The sequence below is a fragment of the Prionailurus bengalensis genome, chromosome C1 (genome assembly GCF_016509475.1).
Source record: "Prionailurus bengalensis isolate Pbe53 chromosome C1, Fcat_Pben_1.1_paternal_pri, whole genome shotgun sequence".
Taxonomy (NCBI): Eukaryota; Metazoa; Chordata; class Mammalia; order Carnivora; family Felidae; genus Prionailurus; species Prionailurus bengalensis.
The window spans coordinates 124,949,113-124,975,798 of NC_057345.1; the positions used below are offsets into that span (position 1 = coordinate 124,949,113).

Sequence of the window (26,686 nt, forward strand, 5' to 3'; positions counted from 1 at the left end):
CTGGTGACTTCTGGGTGGGACTGTTTCCCTGAGACCACACAGAGGCTCTCAGGGTGACACTCTCTCCACCACTCCTGAACGCCCTTTGGCATTAAACCGGGTGTGGGTTGCCAGTGCACAGTTTTCAAAAGCAAAGCTTTTGTCTTTTAACAAAACAAACAAATCAACCCGAAAAAACCTCTCTCTGTACCTGTTTCCCTACCGAAAGTAGAAAAATAGAACGTGAACCCTTAGAGAAGATTTGACCTTTCTCATACCTGGTCCACTTGGGCCATTTACACGATTTGTTATAATGTAGGTATTGCATTTGTGATGTCTCATCTGGTTCAACACCTCTTCTCTTACAAATAAGAAAAACGAGGACCCCAGGGAGTTTAGGTGACCATCTGAGGTCCCAAGTCTTGTTAGTGGTGGAAGTTGTACCCACGTGCAGGTCTTTTCCCCCCCTCATCGAAGTTCCTGCTTTTCCAGCCACTGTCTTCTTTGTAGCTACTGTAGGTTCAGTCTGTGTTCCATATGAAGAAGCAGGACAGGAAGCCTACCAGCTGCGACAAGAAGGCACCCCAGGCTGCTACAGACACCAGAAGCCTGTACCCGGGGTAATTCATTAGCAGTGGTAGGATTATCCTTTCTCAGTCAGGTTTCCTGTCTTAAAGAGTCTTTTTTTTTTTTTAAGATTTTATTTTTAAGTACTCTCTATACCCAATATGGGGCTTAAACTCACAACCCTGAGACCAGGAATTGCATGCTCTACAGACTCAGTCAGGTGCCCCCTGTCTGCCCCCCACCCTTTTTTTCTGTTAAATATTCTGATGGCTGAAGCAGAGGAAATGACGCCCTCTCAAGCAACTGCTCCATTTCATCTATGCTTAATCACACCTCCCTTTCATGTCTAATCACGATTTCTTTTCTTACTTCACTAAATGACATGGTGACCCAGGTGATGAGAAAACATAAGATGACACATAAGAAAACCCTAGACGCTTAAAGTGAATGAGCTGGAGAAAGAAACAAAACAGAGGAGAAATTGCAGCTGTTTCTACTTGTTCAGGTTCCTCCACGGACAATCTTTAAGTTTTCCCTTTCCTGCCAGCGAAATGAGACTGTCCTACATACCAGGCCTAGCGCTTTCCCTACGTACACACAATGATGCTATTTCTCTTACACATGTGGCTTTCCTACCCGAGAGATGACAGGCGTGAACACTACCGGAATTACTAATTTATCTCAGTTTACTTACACTTCTTTATTTATTTTGTATTTTGACAGTGATTCTGTGACCTGGGGGGTTTTAGAGTGTGCTCATTCCCCACCGTACCATCAAACTGTCCCACAGACAAGGGCTCAGTTTAATTCTATAGATCTCATTTAGGAAACTCAATGATCTATCTCCAGTTTTACCACTGAGCATTTGCCAGAGTTGAATCAGGCCTCTTAGACATAAAGGTGAAACAGGCTCACCCTGAGAAAGGAGCATGATAATATCTATTTTAGAGACTGATGGAATGAAAAAATGAGATCCATTCAGTGCCCTTTGTAAACTATAAAGCACATGTGTGTCCTATGTGTCCTAACAGTCAGATGTCGTATTAAAACACTAGGGATAAAGGTGTTCTGAGAAAGGCAGGCTGTAGGACTCAGGAAGAAGCTCATGACTCCTGATTCCATTTCAAGAGACAACAGAGACAGAAACAAACAAACAAACAAACAAACAAACAAACAAACAAACAAAGGGAAAACAGATTATTAAACATAAGTCCTAGTCAGGAGAAAGTGCCTCCAGGAAGAGCAGTGTGGTAAGTTTGGTGGCATCTTCCTGTGTGTTCCCAGAACCCATCTATGCAGGCTGCTCTTTTGTCCCCTATCACACTGTTGCATGTATTTCATTATTTGCCCTCCCTCTCTCCCTACTCTCCAGCATCTTATAAATTGAGCTTTCCAGGAAAAGGCCTCTGTGAGGCAGGCATCTTTGTATCTCCAGCACTTAGCTTGCTGTTGGCTAGGAACTTCCAGCCTGCTGGGTTAATGTTACTTAGTGTGACAGACAGACAATGCCCTTGCCCCCCCACCAGAGATGTCCACAACCCAGTCCCTAAAATCTGTGGCAATGGCACCTCATGTGGCAAGAAGGACTTTATAGATGTGATTAAATGAAGGATCATGAGGTGGGGAGATAATCCTGGATGTGCCCCACGTAATCACAGGATCTCTGTAAGAGGGAGGAAGGGAGGAGGGTCAAACTCAGAAAAAGGAAACACGACAATGCAACCAGAGTTTGGAGTAGCCTAGTTTGAAGGTGGAGTTAAAAACCATAAACCAAGGACTGCTAGAATCTGGAAAAACTAAGGAATCAATTCTGTCTTGAGGCATCAAGAATGTTATCCTTCCAGCACCACTAGTATAGACTTTTGACCTCCAGAATTATAAGAGAATAAATTTGTGTGGTTTTAAGCCACTAAATTTATAATAGCTGAAGTAGGAAACAAAAACACTTAGATAAAAAGTAAATGCGTACCTGTCATTTGAATGAATGGGCACAAGAACAAAAAGAGAGAGCTCTAATTAAAAAAGGGAAAGACCTAGATTCAGGTTCCAACAATGAGCTGGGTAACTTGGGCCCCATATGTAATCTCTCTGGAACTCCTTGTGAAGAGCCAAAGGCATGGAGACAGACTGATTAGGAGTCAAGGCGCTCCTAGGCTATTTCATGCTGTGCATCTTTGGGCAAGTGCTCAGCTCTCCAAGCCTATGTCCTATCTATAAGATAGCAATAGTGGCACAACTGTTGGGGGAATGAATGCGCTCCAGTCTAGTTCCATTTAATGGGACTCTGAGTTAGGCGCATGTGAAACTAGGCACATAAAAATGTTACTAATGTCAATTCATGCACAAACCTTGAAACCATGACAATTCTCCAAATTAAAAATGAGTGAAGGCTTAAAAACTGTGAACAAACTGAGGGTTGATGGGGGGTGGGAGGGAGGGGAGGGTGGGTGATGGGTATTGAGGAGGACACCTGTTGGGATGAGCACTGGGTGTTGTATGGAAACCAATTTGACAATAAATTTCATATATTGAAAAAAAAAATGAGTCAAGGATTGCACAATCGTAAAGCTGGTAAACTGTGAACCACTGGCTGCCACATGGTGGGTCTGCTTCAGCTGCTGAACAGAAACACCCACTTGTCCTTTGCGGGAACCCATGCTGAATAATGCAAGTTAGAAACAATACAAGTAACAAATTATGAGAGGTCTCCAGGAACACACCCCTAGAACAAAATATGACCACCCTTTAATGCATGCAAAGCAATTACCATGGGTCTGGAACACAGGAAGCTATTATTCTGCTATTATTATATTAACTCAGTGATAAAAGCCTCAGAATAAACACTTCCACGATGGAAAATGAACCAAACTCCAGCTTTCCCATGGGCTTTAGCTTTCCCTGGGCCTCCAGCTCCTGTCAGAGAATTCTCACAGTTGGAAAATCTGAGTCAGGTATGCTAATAACACCCCAGATTATGAAGTAATAGATTTTCCAACTCTTACCTAAAACAAGGAGGTGTTAACTGTGTGCTCTACTGAGACCACCATACACATCTTGCACACCCTCTTTGGGCCCCTCAGCCATATTTAGACTAGAATCAGTGACATGACAAGGACCTTCTTGGGACTCAGTGCCAACCAGCAACACTCTTCTTTCTCTTCTCTTCATTCTGTTCCTAGAACCCTCAGAGAACAAGGTTGTGCCTGGTACATACTACAAGCTCAACAGATATCTCTTGAATGTATAAGTTACTTTTATGGATCATACAGCCCATGTCTCTCTCCCATTTTCCAGACAATGAGCCACAGGCCAATTAGAGCAATGACTAAAAAATCCCTTCCATGTTGCATGAATTCGACTTAGTAACTGTCTCCTCCCAAGAGAGAGGAGCTAATTTCTCAAATCCAGCAGACTGGGTTATAGAGAGGAAATCATTTTAAATAACATTTTTAAAACTGTATCTGTTTTTCTAAGTAGCTTCCAGTTTCACAAAATGAATTCTGATGCTAAGTGCCCCATAATGAGGAGATCTGGAAAAGCATAAGAGCAACACTGAATTATTTAGCTCTAACTAAAGCCTGGTGTTACCTTGAGGAGGAACAAATGACTTATGTTTCAGATTCTTTTAGGCTGCACAGAACCACTTAATGAAGAACCAAGTCCTGTTTTACTTGTACCTCCATTTTCTACCAAAGCACAACTAATACTTGGGAAAACTTTAGAGCGAGGAGGACTTAAATCCTTATCCTAACTTCGGGTGACCACACATCAGGAAGAGCTGGGCAGGCGTTCCTTGTGTAAAGACCACCCCTCGAGAAGAATCTAAACCCTTTCCCTAGAAATGGATGTCAGTGATATTTTTTTCCTACTATTTTTTTTGGAGCTAACTTTCATCTCTTCTCTGGTAGCTTAAGTCAATGGCTTGCACTGTTGTCCCTGGAGCTGGAGAACAGATGTCCCCCTTATCATAAAGTAGCCTTGTATGCTTCAAGAGTCAACTACTTAGTGCACACACTTCTTAAGGCTAACCATGCCTAGATTTCTTAACTTGGTGTAATACTATGACGTTTATTATCTGGTCCCTTCTGATCTTCTTCATAACAAGTTGGGTTGTAGACTCCTGAATCCATACACTGAGGGAAAATCATGTGACATGATCTTTACCAGACAGGTTTCCATGCGTGCCTCCCCAGACACTCTTGCTTTTTAGTCAGAAAAAATCTAGGGTTGCCCAGTGTTTACCCCAAGTTTCTGCCCATTTCCTTGCCTTATTTAGCTGTTGGGGCTCCCTATGCTTAGTTGTACAATGGATAGCAGGTCTCTATTTGTGATTTTAAGTGATTTCCAGTAAAAGTCTTCAATTTCTCTATGTCAGGTGCCTGTGCTCTTTCTGTGTATTTCCCTTTCCCACCTTGCCAGAGCTGTCTCATCTGTGTGGCCAACTTGGGTCATGCTCGGATCGGAAGCTCTTCTTACCATGCTGGCTGCTTTGCTGTGTTACAGAACCATGGAATGAGGATGATCAGAAGACAGTGACTGGTCACTTTGTCTACCATTTACCAACTTGGACCTCTTCTGATTCTACAGTGCCCAAGGTGCAAGGCCACACCCATGAGCACAACATACAAGCATGACCTCATCCAACTCTTTTGAGTACCCCCAGTCTCACCATCAAGATTTTTATCTCATCAGGCCATTATTTACTTACTTTGAACTTCTTATTCTTCTTGAGACTGCCATGCAAATTCACACTACTGTACCTTTCTCTAGGCTACCCTGCTGTTGGCAACATCCTTCCTCCTGTTCTCTCTCTCTCAGGTCACTAAGTGTCATACCTCTGAAATATACCAAGTGTCATACCTTCTTGGAGGTATGGCACTTAACTTCCCAGACAGGATGAGTCACTCCCCTCCATATTCCCAGAGAATGCTACAGATACCTCTGTTATCACCCTGACCATGGAGTATACACTAAGGTACTTTTTATTTAATTATTTTGAGAGAGAGAGAGAGAACACAGATGGGGTAAAGGTAGAGACAGTGAAATCCCAAGCAGGCTGTGCACTGTCAGCATGCAGACTGATGCGTGGCTTGACCTCACAAACTGTGAGATTATGACCTGAGCCTAAATCAAGAGTCAGATGCTTAAATTGACTGGGCCACCCTGGTACCCCAAGTACTATGGTATTTTTATAGGTTTCTCTGTTTCACTATAAACTTACTTTTTGCAGCTTCCTATGACCCAATCTACAATTTGTTTCACAGAGTCCAAGATATAAAGGAGTTAAATAAACATGTATGTGATTCCTTAAGCAGAGGTGACTGTATGGTCCCCAGCACCTGGGTCTGAACCACACTTGTTTATTTATCTCTGGGTCAGGGAGGACAGAGTTAGAGAAATACAAGAAAAACAAGCCAACTGGTTCCCAGCCAAGAGTGAGAAACGTGGTGTACCTGATAGACCATTATATTAACAGTTTCTTCTTTTTTCTGCTCTGGAGGCCCTTGACTCTGCAATAGATTTCGCACTGTTTCTTCCATCCTGAGAAACAAACAGACAAAATAAAGAATTTCTTTAGAGATTGTTTGATTAACATGGGGCTATTCCAGTTAGTAGAAATATTTCTTCAGTATAGTTCCAGTATAAGCTTATACCTGGAAATCTCTTTTCTCTTCTCTCTCCTTCATACCCTCCATTAGGAATCTGTCATAAAGTCCTTTAAAATTAGGAATGTCTCTGAGTTCTCTTTGTCTTTACCATTCAGGTCCCTATCATTGGCTTCCTGCATTTGTACTCATGCAAACATCTCCCACTATCCCTCTTCACTTTCAATCACTCCCCTTTCATTTGACACAATGTCACCACATTAATCTTCCTGAAATACCACTTTGATTTTCTTAAATCAATTTTCAAAGTTGGTGACGAATATTACATGAATGCATCTTCGCTGTTAACACACTGTTACATCTTTCCAGGGTGGTCTGTGTCAGCACACAAAGATCTATTCTTTCAGGTACTTTCTGGTATTTCATGATGTGAATGCACCATACATTATTTAACCATTCCTCTACTGATGGAACTTAAATTACTTCAGATTTTTTATTCTTTCAAATAATAAACATCTACACATACAGCCTAGTGCACATTAATTAGTATTTCTATGGGTTCTAATGTAACATATATTGTATGTTATAATCCTATATTGTCTTACATTCCTACTTCCAATACCCATTCCCCATTCCTCAAAAGTAAACAGTAAAAAAAAACAACAACACATTTCCATTTCCACTTTGAGACACTGTCTCATGTTGTTACTCCTTGAAATGGCAAACCCTGCATCTTCTCATTTCCATCCATCTTTCAAAATCTACTTCAATTTCACTACCAAAGAAACATCTTCACGGCCTCCCTCCACATTTCCTTGAATTTTTACAGCCTTATGCTTTACATCACTCATTCTATCATTTAAAAACTCCCCACTTTAATGCTCAAATTATATGCATGTTCTTTCTTCTGAAATTAATTACAATATTTGGTATAAAACCATGTCATAGATTTCTTATGTGTCTCCCCCCAACTACAGATAAAGTGGGTACTCAGTAGACAGTTGCTATATGAATCCTTTGTTAATGCATTTTTAAAAAGTATTAAGTAGTTACTCTGTGCCAGGCATTGATCATGTATATTCAAACTGTATTTGGATGACCTTGTCTCTGGGGCCCATCTGTGAGGATACATGGACCATACTCTTAGGGGAAGACACCTGAGCAGGATGCTCTGAACACAGTGAGTGCTCTCTTGCCCAGAACCTGAGTTGGCTGTTTCTATCAGTCCCATCCTGAAGACTGTATTTCAGTGACTCAGTATGATACTAATTTAAAAGACCTGAGGGAAAGCAGGCTCATCCAGCTTCTTTCTCTCACTAAAAGCTTCTGGCAAGACAAATTAAGGGCTCCAGGAGACGACTGAATTCATGAAGTGGCAAGACCATTACAGTAAACAAAGGAGTACAGTTCCAAATGCTAAACTTTCTTTTTTTTTTAATATATGAAATTTATTGACAAATTGGTTTCCATACAATACCCAGTGCTCATCCCAAAAGGTGCCCTCCTCAATACCCATCACCCACCCTCTCCTCCCTCCCACCCCCCATCAACCCTCAGTTTGTTCTCAGTTTTTTTTTAATGAAATTTATTGACAAATTGGTTTACATACAACACCCAGTGCTCATCCCAAAAGGTGCCCTCCTCAATACCCATCACCCATCCTCTCCTCCCTCCCACCCCCCATCAGCCCTCAGTTTGTTCTCAGTTTTTAACAGTCTCTTATGCTTTGGCTCTCTCCCACTCTAACCTCTTTTTTTTTTTTTTCCTTCCCCTCCCCCATGGGTTCCTGTTAAGTTTCTCAGGATCCACATAAGAGTGAAACCATATGGTATCTGTCTTTCTCTGTATGGCTTATTTCACTTAGCATCACACTCTCCAGTTCCATCCATGTTGCTACAAAAGGCCATATTTCATTTTTTCTCATTGCCACGTAGTATTCCATTGTGCATATAAACCACATTTTCTTTATCCATTCATCAGTTGATGGACATTTAGGCTCTTTCCATAATTTGGCTATTGTTGAGAGTGCTGCTATGAACATTGGGGTACAAGTGGCCCTATGCATCAGTGCTCCTGTATCCCTTGGATAAATTCCTAGCAGTGCTATTGCTGGGTCATAGGGTAGGTCTATTTTTAATTTTCTGAGGAACCTCCACACTGCTTTCCAGAGCGGCTACACCAATTTGCATTCCCACCAACAGTGCAAGAGGGTTCCCGTTTCTCCACATCCTCTCCAGCATCTATAGTCTCCTGATTTGTTCATTTTGGCCACTCTGACTGGCGTGAGGTGATACCTGAGTGTGGTTTTGATTTGTATTTCCCTGATAAGGAGCGACGCCGAACATCTTTTCATGTGCCTGTTGGCCATCCGGATGTCTTCTTTAGAAAAGTGTCTATTCATGTTTTCTGCCCATTTCTTCACTGGGTTATTTGTTTTTCGGGTGTGGAGTTTGGTGAGCTCTTTATAGATTTTGGATACTAGCCCTTTGTCCGATATGTCATTTGCGAATATCTTTTCCCATTCTGTTGGTTGCCTTTTAGTTTTGTTGGTTGTTTCCTTTGCTGTGCAGAAGCTTTTTATCTTCATAAGGTCCCAGTAATTCACTTTTGCTTTTAATTCCCTTGCCTTTGGGGATGTGTCGAGTAAGAGATTGCTACGGCTGAGGTCAGAGAGGTCTTTTCCTGCTTTCTCCTCTAAGGTTTTGATGGTTTCCTGTCTCACAACCAAATGCCAAACTTTCAAATATGGCATAAAACTACTTAGTGGCAGAGTGAGGAAACTTCAGATGAACTGGGCCAGTTCAAATCTAGGTTATAATTGGAGAAATTCTGCCTTCACAGGGTATGCCATGAAGATCCACTCAAAATTTTAGAAGACAGTGGACATTGATTATGAGCGCTCAAAGAATGATTTGTGACTATATTTATATAAGCCATCTCTTTATGCATCCAAACAGGAGAGCAAAGTCTGGCTCCCTGTATTTTCACAAGTCTTACATTATTAATGACACCAATAAAATTAAACAGTACTTTCAACTTGTTGAAGAACTCTCATCTACTAATAATTACAATGTACTTTTAAAAGATCACTACATCTATGTGGTGGATGAGAAGCAGAGACACAGAAAGGTTAAAGGCTAACTGACAGGATCACAGCTAGCTGGGTAGGTTAGGATGAAGCCATTTTGCCTGAATATCAAAGAGCGGCTACTTTCCACTAGATCTTATTTACATACAGGAAATGATTTTAAATGAAGAAGAGTCTTAACTTCTAATCAAGAGTTACCATGGTGAACATCTATTGGATGTTGAGCCCAAAAAGGCAAAAACACCATTTCTGACCTTAAGCTCTGAGAGTGCTCACGATCTTGTAGAAGAGACAAACTGAATTTATTTACCAAAAAAAAAAAAAAAAAAAAGAAAAGAAAAAGAAATAGGGGTGAAGAAAGCACAGATTCTGAAATATTAAGTGATCAGAGCCAATTTCTAATATTCTATTTCACTGTATGAAAAAAACAAATTATCTCTCAAATGGCAGCAGATTTTCCATGATGTTTGTCAAATCTATCATAAACAAAAAAAGTAATGATAATGGTGAGGAGTTGCTCACGATCAGGCAGCTTGTGTATGATAGATCAGGGACTGGCCCCCAGCATCCTAAATATCAGTCTATTTTCTCTACCTCAGTACAGAGGCTGCAGGTCTTTCTTATTTCAATCCGTATTTCATTCATTTATAAATATTTGGTTTAAAATGTGTCTCAAGTTTGTTAGATTCAGTTAAAATTAAATCTTGTCTTCTTTTAATAAGTTGAAATATACCTCTGTCAGTGCATATCTTGCTGAATTATCTCTTCTGTATAATTAAAAGTTCCATACAGAAGTTGCTAGATCAAAAAGAAAAACATCTATTCACCTTCCCCCATTTTTCTTGGCTTTATGTTGAGAAAAAAGAAAAGAAAAGAGAAAGAGGCAGGCAGGAAGTTGTTAGATTCTCAAGCAGCCAAGACCCACAGTAACACTGTGAACATCATTTTCTGGCACTACTTCATGATTAATTGAAACCAATTACATTTCCAAGCCATATCTTGGAACAGAGTTGCAGGGACCCATCCCAACCTTTGGTAAAAAATTAACTTGTCTCATCTTTTCATAACCTTTATGAATCTGGTCATAGAGAAAATAGTTTGAACCTGATGAGAAGATACGATTATTTATTCCCTGATGACATCTTCTTTCTTTTAATTCTCATTTAGCAAACATCTCTCTTCATTTTCCTGAAAATCAAAGACTGTGAAGCACCATTCATTGTCACTTGAGGTCCAATGGTATTTTACTTTATCCTATTATTTTGATAGCTGATGCGTGAGGGTGTGCATTACCAGCCTTTACATAAAATACTTCCACTATCTGTTTTTCCAAATGTGGCTAAAAATAAGCCAATTTCTTTTCCCAGGCCAGATGTGGGTAGAGATTTTCTTTTTTTCTTTTCTTTCTATTTTTACAAACTGTTGATTGGCTTAGCATCATCCTTAATCATTGTCTTTTAGCTCTTTTTTCTTATTTTTTTTGGGGGGGGGGGTCTAATCTGTGACTAAGTTCTTTCTTCTCCTAAATACTGGTCAAGTGGCAGTCAATGAAAAATACATAGACCTTAACTGCATTTGTTGACATGCTTTAAGCTTTAATGTATATTAAGAGAACTATTTTTAAAAAGTTAAGTTCTACACACATCAGAGAAAAAAACTAAATTCATTTGTCAACAGTGTATTTCAGATACCATAGGTATAAATGTAGGAGTTTTTGCCTCATGAAGCGCTAGATACTGAGCAGAACATTAGACTGAAATGTTCTTTTGTGACTCCTCTGATCAGATATTCAGTTTAGCACAGGTTAGTTTTTGACAGAAATAGAACAAAATAAATGCAGAACAAGAAGCCACTCTCCCCAACTCAAACTGATAACTGATGGGGCTCTTTCAACTGAAAGCTGAACTGAGTCATATTTCAAGAAATATTTTAATGGGTGCTTGCAGATTAATCACATAACACATTAATAATGAAATAAAAATGAAATTACTCAATATTCTCTCACTGTCTCTTATGTGAGAGGTTGCAAGGTCATAATCCATTCATTTCTGCCTTATTAACAAACTCCGAGTTTCTTGAGGTCAGTGGCTCTGCCTTGTTGCTTACTTTATCTCTAGCAACTCAGCATAGCTACTGTTAGGGGATAGGTAGTCCATAAATTCTTTTTAAATAAATGAATGAATCTAAGTGTTTCTTCACTCATCCATCCCTTGGCTCCTTTTGATTTGCAAACAGACCAATATGTAAATCTGAGTGGTCAGAGAGAAGTAGACAAATGAGAGGAGCCAGCAAGACTGGAGGGTAAGTCTTACACTGACATTTGGGGCTAAAATGTCCAGCTCCTGGTCATTAGTAAAACAAACTAGCTATCTCTCAGAAATAACTCCCTGCTCTTTCTGTAACACTGAATGTGCAGTCTACTGTCAGTATTAGGCTAAACTAAGCTAAGCTAATTAGCTTAGATGGCTAGAACTGTACCTTAATGAGGCCAGGGTTCTAGATTCAGTCCCCAGCCTGAACATCCTTTAACACCATCGGACTCCTGGCTGACTAACCTCTGCACAGACAGTCCAGTGTTCTGCTTCTGGGGCAGAGAGGATAGAATTATCTAAATGAAAAACATATTTTGCATGACCTCCCATATCACTTGCTTTCAATTTCTTTTTCTCATTCCACTTCCATTGCTTTGATCAACAAGCCATTTTACCTCCCCATTTTAATTGCAGTACAAAGCTTTCTTCAAGTTTAGGAGTGGAAAGAAAAGCCTACTAATTTTCAATTCCAAGAGGAAACCATTCATGTGGAAATTTTGCTGGTTTAGTATAGGGTTCTGCCCAACTGAACCAACTTGTTTCCTCAGAAAATGAGAGTTTCCTCACTTAGAAGCTAGCATATCTAAGCATGTAGGCACGGACAATCCCCAGGTCCACTGTGACTTTAATGTTCTTAACCTAGTCTCTGCTGATCCCCACTGCTATAGTTAGGAACAGTAAATCTACAGCGAAAATAACTGAAAACTTCACAGAAACTGAAGCTCACTCTGGATAAATGTCGGAGGGCCAGAATCTCTTCTTTCTTTCCTAGATGATATATATTTTTAATTCAGCACAAATTTTGCAAGAATAATACTGTTGCCCAGAAACCACAGTGCTCTAATTCACTCGTGGGGATGCAACACCATTCATAAACAGATCGAAAGGTGCTGGTCCAATTTGAATTACTGCATCATATTCTCTTCAGGGCCATCTGTATGTGAGCAGAAAGCACCATAAATTTTCTCCTAGGCAGGCTTGTGCTGATCCTGCACTGGGAGCTTGCTGAATGGGGAGAGGCAGACATGGAGAAGGCAGGGAAGCAGAGATGCCATTCAGGGGAGAAGCCCCATTTTCCACATGGAGTTGAAGGGAATCCCCTGAATGTTAACAGGCAAATCTCAAGTGTTTTTGCTAACTGGTGGCAAAACAAAGTTGCATTTATGGATTCATGTGACTGTAGAGTTCATACTCATCCAGAGAGAAAAAGAGAGAGACTCCCATGGGTGTGAGTGCCAGAAAGAAGTGTAGCACACCAGCTTTCACTATGGTTAACACTGGTTAACACTTTGAAGGTAGGGTTTGTACTATATACCAAGAATCCTTGAGAAGTCTGTAAAATGGGTTACTTCCCTTAATTGAGTGGAGGTTTTGATTAATGCAATAATTATTATGATGATGATGTCTTATTAATACAAAATAATTAATAGTCAATATAACCACCCATGTCCAGTCTCATGAGATCAAGAAGTTAGTAAACTTCTAAAGCTATCCTTGTAAAATGAAGTTTCATAAACAAACCCAGATTTAGTTCTTTTTAAAATTTTCTCGAGTAATCCAAAGCAGGAATGTTCTTTGAGTGTGATACAGCTCAGAAAGCACTTTGAATTGCCAAGATAAGTACTTTTAATATAAATGTATTACTTGAGGGATAGATCTTTATAGTTCAGCATTCAAATGTTAGGGGAACTTTGAAGATAGCAGACAGTTCAATTTATTGTTGGCCTTCACTATTTATTCTTTTTAGCTATGTTGATATGAATAATAAAAAATACTTGAATATATCATAAGAAAAATTACTGAATTTTAATTAGAGGCTATTCTGTTCTAGAAAACTCATGTATCAACTTGGAACATCATTTTTCCATTTCTTAAAATGAGAATTTTCTAATTTTGTCTTAGTCAAGGAATAATAAAATGTGAACTGGACAATCAAGATTTCTTTCTTAATATTCATTATTAAACTTTTGAAACTTTAAATATAGCAATATAATGGTGTAACTCAAGATGAGGTTCACTATGCTTCAGACAAGTTATGCATTTCTCCATAGTTGTAATTGGCTCCTCAGCAGATAGTTATAACCCCAAAGAATACATCAAACATATGATACTCTGTTCTCTCACAGTTCAGACCTGTTTGGGATATGACCCAAATTAAATACTTGAATGAAATGATTGGACTTGATTCTCATTGGCAAACTCATCTTGAATTTGATTCTCATTTTACATATCTTAAAGGCTTTTTATTTGGGGGGGAACCTTGACAAGTGTTAAGTCATTAAAGCTTAGGGAGGTTAAATCAACAGTGACACCGGATTTTAATAATGTACAAGGCACAGTAAGTAAAAGGTGCTAATCTGTGACTTTTTTTTTTTCCGGTATGTAGGAGAAGATCAGGAAAATCCAGTTGGCCCTATTTGGGATTGAACTATAGCATTAAATTTTCTGGAAAAATAAAAGTATAATTTTGGCAAAGAAGTGCATTATGAATCCATAAAACTGGCTTCTGTATCCTCATGAATGTCCATAGGGCATTTTCACTGGGCCTGCTATTTAAATCACATAGTTCTTGTGGCGTTTGATCCACGATATTTCAGAGTGGTTTCTCTTAAGCAAGTAGATAGGGCAAAACCATAGCACATCCAGAGAAGTGGTGTTATCAAATCCTCTCCCAACCTCAACTCCTGTGGCCACAATATAGTCAGTATATCTCAGTCCCTGGCACTCCCTAAAGTGGCAAAAATGGGTGTAGGGGTAGATATTCTTATCAGCAATATAACTTAGGACAAATAACTTTCCCTTTCTCTTTCTTTTCTTTCTTTCTTTCTTTCTTTCTTTCTTTCTTTCTTTCTTTCTTTCTGAGAGAGAGAGAGAGAGAGAGAGAGAGAGAGAGAGAGAGAGAGAGAAAGAGAGAGGAAGTGGGAGAGAGAGGAAGAGGGAGAGAGAAAGAGAGAAAGAATCCTAAGCAGGCACTGTGCTCAGTATGGGGTCTGACATGGGCCTCAATCCCACAACCTTGGGATCATGAACTGAGTTGAAATCAAGAGTTGGATGCTCAACTGAATGAGTCACCCAGGCGCCCCAGAAAAATCACATTTTCTAAGCCTCAGTTTCCTTATTTGCAAAATGGATATTTCATGCCAGCTCTACTTACCTCAGAGAGATGTTAGGAGGATTCAATGAAAAAAAATGTAAAATGCTATATAAATTGGCACTTGTTTTCACTGTGGTTTATAAAGATAGTTCTTTTAGAAGTCAAGGCCCTTTGAAATAGAGATCCTTCGGCAGTGGTATTAGAAAGGCAAAGAACAGGCTCCTTGGGATTATCAGCCAATCAAGCTAATACTTTATGGAGGCACCCACCTTTATTGCCTTTTTCCAAAAAGTATAGAGAGATATAGCACTTCTCTCCAAGTTTCAGACAACAACTGATTTGAAGAATAACTTACTGTATTGGTCATGATACAGTAGGTTATGCTTTAATAACAAACAATCCCAATAGCTCATTGACTAAAAAATAACTAAATTTCTTATTGATCCAAGGTCTGATCACCTTAGCAGTCAACTATTCTCCTGGAGTAGAGAGGATCTATGTCCTGGTTTCCCAGGACAGTCCAGTTGATGTCTATTATACCGGTATAATTAGTAATAGCACCCTTTTTATTGCAAAAAGTGTCCTGGTTAGATCCCTGTCAGTGGAATAACTTAAGTATTCTGGCTTCTCTAACCTTCTCAGCATGAAACTTTCATCATTGCTGGGAAAAGAGAAACTGGAGAATGTTATAGGAATTTTTATTGCCTCATTCCAGAACTTCACTTCAGTTTGAAGGCTATTGGCCAGAACTAGTCACATGGACCAAATAACTGCTAGGGCTGGTGATAAATTTAGTTTTGTGAGAACCCACCAAGAAGAAGAGAACCAGTTATTGGTGCTAACATAATGGCTTCCATACTTGTATTTTCAGAACTGAAGACATATATGGAACTACGTCTCAGTGACTGTCTACTCTGCCTGTGTAACTACACAAAGTTGTTTCTAGGTGACTCAGTGTCCAAATACAAGAAAGGCAAGAAGCACTGGTCTTCTTGGCCCTTTCTTATTGGGTATTACTTATCTCCCTCTGCTGGGCAACTGAGCTGTCACTGCTGAAACTTCTCTCACTTCCCAGCTAGATATTGATTGTCACCCTTCTTTCATTCATGCCAAATTGATTGCCAGCCTATGCAATTAGTCTCTCTGAGCCTTCTGAACTGTTCACAAATGTGTTCCCTCTGATCGAAGAATCTTCAAACAAACACCTTCAAAGTCTGCCTTGCTTTGAAGAACACACTATTAAGCTTCACTGTGACAGTGGATAGTCATGTTTTTGATGCAGCTTATTTTATAGTAAATATCTGTCAACATGGAAAAACAGCCTGCACTGCCACAAAACTTTTGTAACCTTCCAAATTTTACTGGCAATGAAAATGAAAGACATACTTTCTCAGTGGTGTCAGTGGAGGGAGATATCTAATGTTTTACTACTGCTCATCCGATAGTCCTTGTTTAAAATATCATCACCATCCACGATATGGCAGTAACAGGCATGCTTGATCCTTAGAAACTCTGAGTGTAGAAATGTGTCAAGATTTAACCAGTAAAAGTGAAAACTGGGGAAAAGAAGTCAATTTAAAGTCTGCTTCTATGTTAGATTTAAAAAAAAAGAAAAAAGGAAGCATCAGAGTAATATGCCATCCATATTATTTCCCAGAGTAAATTGTGGGATATCACAAAAATGCATTTTGTCCATCATCATAATCATCTCTTATTTGGATAGAGACATTTCTGTCAATTACCATAAGAAAAGGATTCCCTCCTTCCCCTCCTTGCCTATCCAAGCATCTTTCAGGCTCCAGTCTAAGTCTCACCTCCTTTTTCCCTGACAACTCTAGCCCATAGAAGTCTCTCCTTAGTCCATTGAAAAATATTTTTGCTGGAACACTCTGCAGAAAATCACCAAAGGTTCTCATTAGCAGTTCAGATTACCAGGTCCAACTGAGACCTAGTAAATCAGAATCTCTGGGAGTGGAAGCCAGGAATCTGTACCTTTTACAAGCATGTCCTTTCACATTAACCTATGAGAATCTATGTCTTACTCTCATGTCCTCCCCAAAACACTTACTCATATACTAGCTGGCACTGTTAAATATCATTAAAACAATTTCATGTCCAGGTTTCTTAGTTTTACAACTAATTTGTTAGCTTGTTAAAGGCTCCAGTGTGTATCCCATGTCTTCTGTTACCCAAATCACGTAGTGGAGTACCAGTTGATCCTGGGTAGGTGGAACTTCCCTAAACTGTGGAGTTACTTCATTTGGGGTATATACAATGTTGAAAACTAAAGGGAAAAGTATATTTAGATGAATCTAATTTTAATTCCAAATGCAGAAAACTTAAAAATAACACTTGTGATATGAATACTCATTCATTTATTCAATCACTCATTCATTCATTTATCTGTTCCTTTATTTGATAGTCATGCTTACTGTGTGCTTTGTGCTATTACTAGAAACTCAAATAAAGAAAAACTGCCAAGTGTGGGAGATAGGCAGGCCAACAATTACCCTACAGCAGCATCAGTGCCAGAAGAAAATGGTAGGGAGGTTTAGAGATATAAGAGGCTACCTCTCTTGAGGTACTGATCCATGCTACACTTTGGCAAAGGAGCAGGATTTGGCTTGATGGAGAAGGGATTTTCAAATGTAACTACTGCTTTTGTTTGCAATTTTTAAATTGCGTATTGTGAGTTCTCTTAATGAGAAATATACTTCAGTGCATGCATACTAGTCTATATGTCTACTGAAAATAAGGGTATTCCATTTTAGTTTTGTACAAGTGTTGGCATTTTAATCAAATGCAAAGCATTTTAGGAGCATGTGGGTGGCTCAGTCAGTTAAGCGTCCAACTTCTGATTTGGGCTCAGGTCACGATCCCATGTTTCATGAGATTGAGTCGCATATTGGGCTCTGTGTTGACAGCATGGAGTCTGCTTGGAATTCTCTCTCTCTCTCTCTCTCTCTCTCTCTCTCTCTCTTTCTGCCCCTCCCTAGCTCGTGTGTGCACACACTCTCTCAAAGTAAATAAAAAAATGAATTTTAAAAATGCAAAGCATTTTAAATCATTGTTAATACAAATCAGTTAAGGCTCTTCCAACTGAATTACAAACATTTAAAGTTATGTTCATTGATTAATAGGACCTTAATAACTGCCCTTCACATAATGTCAGCCAGGACCTCTAGGTAATGCTCCCCCAATGGGCACACATTCATAGTTTGAGCATTTGTCTCCTTATGTTCCCTGTACATGTGTATTTTTCCCAACAATTTAGGATGTTTAGGTTTTCCCCAGTATTTAGAGTATGCCCTTCTTGGCCCTTTATGTCTATGAGAAAATAAAGAATAACCACATCAGAATATCTTTTGCTAAGAAAAAAAAACTGCTCTAATAAAACTTATACCAATAACTGCAAAATTCCCCAACCACAAGGTTGACATTAAATAAAAGTCAATTGTTTTCAAATGTTTCTTATCACGGAATACAAGTTTTTATATAGCACTATTATCGCACATTCCTGCACAATAAAATGGATGTTGAAAAATACAATGACTTTGGGCTAAAATAGTGTCCATTTGTCCTTGAATTTTCAATGCTACAAAATGAAAGCAAGGTTAGTTGGGAGGAAAGGGCAGAGAACCTATATAATGACACTAACTTCAAAAAATAAATTTACTTTGATAAGTAAAATCACCAGAGAAAGAAGCACAATTTTCAGATTTATTATAAAAGAAAAAAAGTAAACTAAGCAAAGATACTCAAAATCTGCCAAGTGATAAGATTTTTGAAATATAATTGATGAGCGGTAATACAGTTCACCTTTGAGCAACACATCTAGGGGCACCGACCCTCCAATGTAGTGGAGAATACACATACAGCTTTTGATCCTGCATAATTTAACTACTAATAGCCTGCTGTTGACCACAAGCCTTACCAATAACAAAAAAAAGTCAACACATATTTTGTATGTTGTATGTGTTCTGTACTGTATTCTTAAAGTAAGCTAGAGAAAAGAATGTTACTAAGAAAATCACAAGGAAGAAAGTTACATTACTGTATGGAAATTAACCCATGTGTGAGTGGACCCATGCAGTTCAAACCCCTGTTCTTCAAGGATTAACTGTGTACTATGTTGATTAAACTACTGGAAAATACCATGACACCATGCATAGATATACACAGTGTTAACTACTTTGTATCTTAAAGCTGTGCTGCCTTGAAATGTTCAATCTATGGTCAAAAGTCCTTTTCCTGCTCCCTGCATATAGACAAAAGAAACTCCGCAGCCCTCTGCTTCCTGTCAATCCATGCGTTTATTGTCATTTTGACAAAGACTAAAAACCTACACTAAACGAATGTCAAAAACCAAGTAATAAGCAGCACATCTGCCTTTCTTGGGAGGATCTTGCCTCCCCCAGACAAAGAAGAGAAGCAGGCTTAATTGTGAAGTGCAGAGATTTCTCCCAGCTTGGGAAGAAGGAGGAAAGGGCCCCTTCTGCAATACCCGGCTACAACATGGGTCCCTTAGGACTTAATTATCTCTCTCTTGTTAGGCTATAATAGGGGCTCTAAAATGATATTGCAGTTTTTCTCCAGCCAAGAAATTGATTAGTAAAGTTGTATAAATCAAACGTCAACATTCTTTTTATGTTTGAGTGTGGCCTGCAACCACAGCCTGCAACAGAAGTTGTCATTATCACGCAACAGTTAATGAGGATAGCTACTGAGGCAGGGAGCACATCAATACCGAAGAGGAAATTTGCATCCACATTGACTGGTAGGGTTTTTGGTGGTGCTTATTTCCAGATTTTCTATATAGATGGAGTGGCTGATTATCACTCTATAAAAAACGTTGCTGGTGTCCTTGCTTGGACATCATACTCTCTAGGGGAATTCATTATGTTCATGATCATCTCAATGGCAATGCCAATTAGAATACTGACAGACGTGGAGGTTTCTGAACCCTCTCTTCCATGGCTACTACTGGAACCCTGGATTCTGTTCTTCCCCACATCTTCTGGACCTTTGCTCTCAACCTGCCGTTTTGGCAGCTTTTTTGTTCTTTCCATGAGTTTCTGTTTTCATCAAATGTCAAATAAGTTAACATAAACTTTATCCTAGTGGAAACTTCTTTTCTCCCCACTCTCCTTTTGCAATTTATCCATCCCTCTTGTCTCTCTACCCCCTACCGCCAGTAGTTTATATGTTCTGCTTTCACATTTCCCCCACCAAATCCATCTCAACAACTATCTTTAATCTGACTTTTGTTCTAACCACTATGACTAGAGTGGTTTCTTATCATCAGTAGACCTGAAATCACCACATTCAATAACCTTTTCAAAGTCTTTTGGGTTAAGCCATTTACCTACATTGGCCACCTCTTCCTTCTCCAAGTTTCCCTCTCTGTTGCTTTCCTGACTACATGCCCTCCCTTCCTATTTGAACACTTCTCTGCTTCCTACGGACATCTCCCTCTTCCATCACCAAAAATGGCCACATCTCCTGGCCAGGGTGTCATTCTCCCTCTCTCGGCTAGCTCTCTCTGTGTCTGTCCTTCTCTCCAAGCTCATCTATACCTATTTTGCTTCAGATTTCCAAATCTAAATCTCCAAGCCTACATCTGGCTTTTCAATAGCCCATCAGACATGCTCAAGTCAATGGTTCACCATAACCTAATGCACATGTGCCAGTTAGCATATCCTCCCTAGACACTCTACCCTATCTTGTCTTCTCCACTGGGACCCAGGCAGTCTTGCCAGCCTCTCTTATGCTTTCCCTGCTGGTTAAGCATGAAGCCTGGGAACTGCATCTTCTCAGACTCTACTGCCAGCTTTCAGGTTTTGTGAATGAGGTGCACTCATGATATTCTGGAAGCTAAAAGGAGGCATATGCTTTTTCTCCCCTGCCAACACTGGTGCAGACCCTGTGAGTTTGCCCCAGGTGGCGGGACTCTGTACTCCCTGTCACCTTTCTCATGGCCACACAGCTGGCACACCACTGGCAGCAGCTCACAGTCTTTCTCCACCTTGGGCAGCAGCAGCAACCTCCCAACGCTGGACCACAAGCCCAACTTGACCTTGGCCACTCGTAGAGGCCCCCCAACTTCTGCTCCTTGAAATGTGCATTTGTTTTGCAGGTATGTGCTTATGTGGGTTAAGTCCCTCTGTGCTGCAAGTAGACCATCATGTCTCTTTTCCTGACTGATACTCATCATCATCACCCGTCACTTGGAATGAAAGGTTTGCAGCCTCTTTTCAACTGTCTCCTCCTTCCTACCACTTCCCAAGGGTTCCCAATTCCTCCCCTTCGATGCCCTCCTCTTTTCTTGACCCATGTCCTGTCCCTACCTAGACCAGGCTCCATTTCCTTTTCTTAAACTTCTCTATAAGTGGTCTACCTAGTTCTCCTACCTAGTTAGTTACTTCACGGTCCCCACCTGCATTAGGTCAATCTTCTTCAAACAATCATTCTTACTGTTTCAAGAATTTAGTTGAAAACCTTACTAAGACTCATCCTTGCTGCCTACAGGGCAATGAGTGAACATGAACCAAGGCATCTGCAATATTTCCTTCTTCCCATGGCCTTATTTCCCCCTTTTCGTCCTCATATTCCATATGCACAGTCATTCATGGCTACGTGGAATTATGCTTGCAGTATACTCTTTGCTTTCCAACCTCTGAACCTACTTCTTATTATATTCCCTTCTAGAATGCAATTTCCCACTACCCCTAGTGAAGCTCTTCAAATCCTTATTAAAGAATCAGTTCAAATATCACTGAAAATCCCCATATCCAAATGTATCCCTGCAACATATTGAACCTAATCTATATAGCTCATGAGACCATTCCAATTTTTGCATCTCAACAGGTGTGCTGTCTCTGGCATATTATGGGTGCCACATAACTTTTATTTGAACTATGTTCTCTACACTGGGCTTAAATCTCTGGTTTGGACAATTGTGAAAACCAAGAAAACATGAGACTCAGTTCATTTACCATGTTTGTGATCCAGACTAGAAAATAAGATCTGGGTATGAAGGTCTTACCACATTTGAAGCCTTACCTATTCAATATTTAATGTTGTATCCAGTGAACCTCACAAATCTCTTTGCCAAACTATAGTTTCATTTTGAGTATTGCTTGAAATTAGTGGATCATGAGAATATAAACTTTCTCATGTATAATTTTTCCATTTCAAGACTTTCTGCTTTATTGACAAGAACTAAGATTCTAAAAGTGTAAATACATATATATTAATTTGAACCGTATGAAACTGCTGATATTTAACCATTTTTCGTCTATAAAATGAGTTTTATATGGTTCAATCTAATAAATACATTAAAAGGATTTTGTTGCATAGTTACTTTCACAACCGGGTTTGCTTTATGTAGTAAGGCACAATAAACAAATGTACTTAAAAATAGATACATCTCATGGGAAAGGGCTTTAATAATGACAGCAATAATAATAGCAAATAGGTATTGAGCACTTACTATATACCATCCATCATGTAAGAATGTTACCTAAATTATTTCTCTCTCTCTCTCTCTCTCTCTTTCTTTCTCTAATTTCTTATGATAACTCAGTTTTAATCACCATTTGATGAAATAAAAAACTGCTGTTTGAAGTGCCTAAGTAACTTGCCCAAGGTCACATAGCTACTAAACAGTGGAAGAATTTGAAATAGGGAAGATTATTCTAGAGTTGCTACTTTTGACAATATTAAAAAGTTAACTATTTTTTCTCCAGAGGGATTTTTGTTTCTTTTGCCCTCCTGGTGATACAAGGAAAAAGAATGAAGAGAAATGAAACTCAAGAAAGAATTCAAATGTCACCTCCTCTTAAAACCATTCCTTGTCTACTGGGGCTTTGATCTGCTTATTGTATTTCTCTATAGCCATTTATCTTTTTTCCCTTCTATGTTGGACTTAGCATATATTGCTTCCTCCCATAACTCCACATACATGTTTAAACTTCCCAATAAAATTGTAAAGTTCTGATAGGACAGTAAGCATGTCTAATATACTTCATTTCCAAGAGCAAGGAGCTCTCTTTTATTTCCATCCAAACACAGTCCTTCCTTCCTTCCTTCCTTCCTTCCTTCCTTCCTTCCTTCCTTCTTTCCTTCCTTCTTCCCTTCCTTCTTTCCTTCCTCCCTTCCTTCCTTCCTCCCTTCCTTCTTCCCTTCCTTCTATCCTTCCTTCCTTCCTTCCTTCCTTCCTTCCTTCCTTCCTTCTTCCCTTCCTTCTTCCCTTCCTTCTATCCTTCCTTCCTTCCTTCCTTCCTTCCTTCCTTCCTTCCTTCCTTCCTTCCTTACAGTAATTACTGGGCCTTAACATTGAAGAGTACAAACAACAAGATAAAAGACTCAGTCTCCACTCAAAAGGAACTTACTACTGTTCCACAGGGGCACACAGAGTGTGTCAACATAAACAATGGCACAGGTTGCATACCTTCAGAGAGCAGAATATAAAGAGGGGAGCCACCAGCAGTGTGTGAGTTAGTTACTTCAGAGAGAAATTTTAAAAAACTGATACTGTTTGGGTGAAGCCTAAAAGGTAAAGGAGGATTAGCCAATGGAAAACCTTGAGGAAAGCATACCCAAAAAGAGGGAACAGTGTGTACAAAGGCACAAAAGAGCCTGGAATATTTGGGTCACTGTAAGTGTTTGGTTTGGCTCAGCGACAGGACCAAAAAAGAAATGGGGAAGAAAGTTAGGTGAAAGAAAGGAAAAAGGAAGAGAACAAAATTTTCTCTTGAATTTAGAAAAATCCACATGAGAGGAAAGCAGTGGCCCCATGCCAAACAACAAAACCAGATAAACTCAAAGCAACTGTCCAGTGACCAGATTGATGTCAATTACCTCAAGCCCAGGCCCATATACAAGAGAGCTTGGTATGTGGGATGTAAGAGAGTCACTATAGCATGAAATTTGATGATTTATAATAGATTTGGGAAAGTTGGAAATACAGTCAGATGGACACAAAAAGCTGATGAAAACAAAGAAGGTCCTATTTCTACCTGCTCTGGTAATTGAAGCTCTTTAGCTGAACAGATGGTGCATTTCACCAAAAATCTGATGGAAACAAATCTTTACAGGCCTTCTGTATTAAGAAATAATTTAGCAGCCTTCCCTGGAGGTTTGGCATGTTCTTTGTCTAAGTATAATATAATACAAAGAAACTAGTCTTTAGGAATCCTTAATTAAATAGTCTTAATGCTATATAATAAAATGTGGCCTAATTGCTATCCAAAGTGAATCGTAAGAGGAGGTTTTCCAAGTCTGGACATGTTGCTAACAACACTCAGTATAAGAAAGGATTTTATTATATTTTTTAGAAGTATGTGTCTGAAAGGTTTAGGGAAAGAGAGCTGAATCTGGACAAAAGAACAGAACTGATGGCCATATCCAAGGTGATTAACTTCACAGACAAGGCATCTGCTTGCCTAACGAGGAAAATGTATTTTGACAGAAGACTAGAAGATACAGTAATGCAATATTTATGGATTGCAACTCAAATGAAAACACCTTTTAATATGTAATCGAATGACATAACAAATTTATAATGTCTTTTCCATTTCATAAATTTGCATTGAATAATGACAAAGGGCAAGGAAACTACCCCATTGTTAACTGATTGATATGCAGTGTGAAATGTGTTCAATATTTATATTCTTTCCACACCAATCTTCTATTTTTGTTTATATGATCATTTCCTGACAAACATAATATGAACAATGTCTGGAGAATTTTTATTAACAAAGTGCTAAGACAATACTGCTCTGCCTATATAAAACCATTTGCTAATGTCTGATGTCAACACCTATTTATATTATTTTTTTCCTCCCCATGTTTTCTGAAGGCAATCATTTCCCATTAAATTAATCCTCACCACCTTCAAGGCATTTGAGTATTCTTCTGGCATTTCACATTCTTTGGGAAACCTCTGGGTATTCAGATTCATTATGGAAATTCCTAAAACCAAAGCAGGGTGAGGATTTGGAAGTGTCATATACCTTTCTTTTCCTAATGTAGAACCAGAGGGCGATGCACAAATATAGTATTTCATTTTGCAGTTAAGTTCAGGTGAATTATTCAAACTTCAAAATGTGAAATATGCCACGATTACCATTATTAAAACCCCAGTAATGCCCCCACCCCTTTTTTTGGAATGGAAACATAGCTGAAGGTGCCCAATTAGTAATGAACAGAGAAAGCCACAGCATTCTTGCCTGCAGATTCTGAAGAAAAATCTTTTCTAACAGTTCAAATCTTCTTCATTTTACTAGACCATAGACTCATTTCACTGACAAATCCTTATGCTTCAGGACTTTTTTGGGGGAAAGTTTCTCCCTCCTTCCTGCCCTCTTCTCCACACATGGGAGCAGTAACACTGAAAAAGGCTTTCTGGACTGCAGTGGAGGCTCCACAACTATGAAGCTTCAGCTTCACAATCAAAATCATGCTTTATGATGGGTACTACTTCTCACCTACCATTTAATTTCTTGGGCTCATCCAAGATGATAAAAAATGAAAGAGCAGCAAATCTAAGCTCTTAATGGCAGGTGAGAAAGGGTAAGGGAGAGTCTTTTCAAACATTTCTGAGTCCTCTGACTCAAGTCCAAACTTCCTAGGATTTTCTCTTCGACCTCTCAGATCTTGCTGGTTTTTCAACCAACAATTCCTCAAGCGGTTGTTGTCAGTAACACTATTCACTATTCCATCACTCATATCTTGTCTTCCAGTGTTCCCTGCAGCGGTCTAGGTCTGTGTCCTGCTGATATCCCAGGCAAGGTAGAATGTGGCCATCTGACTCTTCATCCCACCCATGTCACCTGGGAGAGCACAGGGTACCCCCACTTGTGCAATGGCTTACCAATCAAGTTGTCTTAGGAAACCACATAGAAGAAGCCTGAGGTCTTGTGGGCATGCTGTCCTGTTTTAGTCTTGTTTTTGAGTCAAGCATCATCAGACTGTCTGCATGCTGGCTACTAAGGTGTTAACTTCCTCAAGAGACAACACATTATTTGCATAAGGATCACAAGGAAGAGGCCAAAGAGCAAAATGGTTAGTATTACTATCCCTGGTTCCAGAAAGCCAAGGTTTTACTTCTACTAGATGTAATACCTCAGTGTCTCGGTATCCTCACCTCTTATACAGGATGTGAAGATGATAAGAGTTTTAAAGGATTGCAAGCACTGAAAACTGTACAGGGTTTACTATCCTTGGTTCCAGAAAGCCAAGTTTTTACTTCTACTAGATGTAATACCTCAGCGTCTCAGTATCCTCACCTCTTATACAGGATGTGAAGATGACAAGAGTTTTAAAGGATTGCAAGCACTGAAAACTGTACACAAGTTCTCCTCTTGCTCACGTTCTCAATGGGTGTGTGTTATCATTTGCTCTGGGATTGAGAACAATTAGCAACAGCCCCTGAAAGACAGACTCTGAAGGCTCTTTTCCAGTTTGCTTTTGTTGTGGGTATTCAGAATCAGGAAGAGCACAAATCTTCATCTATAGAAACTGAAGGGAAATTTTATCTTCAAAAGAAACAAGCTCACGGTTGGCATTATGCAATGCCAAAGAGTGAGCCTGCAAATTGTGAGGAGTGGAAGGTGCCTCAAATGCTTCCAACCCTCTAGCCTGGTTGATTTTTAAAAGTCACCCATGAAAAGTTCATTTATTTACCTTAAATTATCTATTAAAATGCAAAGACTCTTGGAAGGAAAACATATTAATGAAGGAAAAAGGCCTAGCCATAGGAGTGAAGATAAACCTTAGATGTGATCTTATTTCTTCTACTTTTCTACTGTACAGTATAATTTTATGGAATCTGCTTAACCTCCTTTTTATCAAGTATAAAATAGGGATACCTCATTGACTGGCAATTTAGAGTGGAAATCATATAAGGAAATCACATAGTTGAATGCCTGTTATACAGAAGGCACTCAATATGTTGCAGCTCTCATTTATTTTTATTATTTCAACTCACTGTGAGTAGTTTACCAGATTATTCTGAAGCAAACATTCATTGATAGTA

At 39.3% G+C, this 26,686-nt stretch overlaps 1 protein-coding gene across 2 annotated transcripts in view; it reads right to left on the bottom strand.

The window, feature by feature from the left end:
• NCKAP5 (NCK associated protein 5) overlaps positions 1 to 26,686 on the bottom strand; it is an 890,605-nt gene that overhangs the window by 312,720 nt on the left and 551,199 nt on the right. For both annotated transcript variants that reach the window (XM_043576610.1, XM_043576611.1), the window contains exon 6: positions 6,000 to 6,087. In XM_043576610.1, coding sequence (XP_043432545.1) covers positions 6,000 to 6,087 — 88 coding nt within the window. The remainder of the gene's footprint in view (positions 1 to 5,999; positions 6,088 to 26,686) is intronic.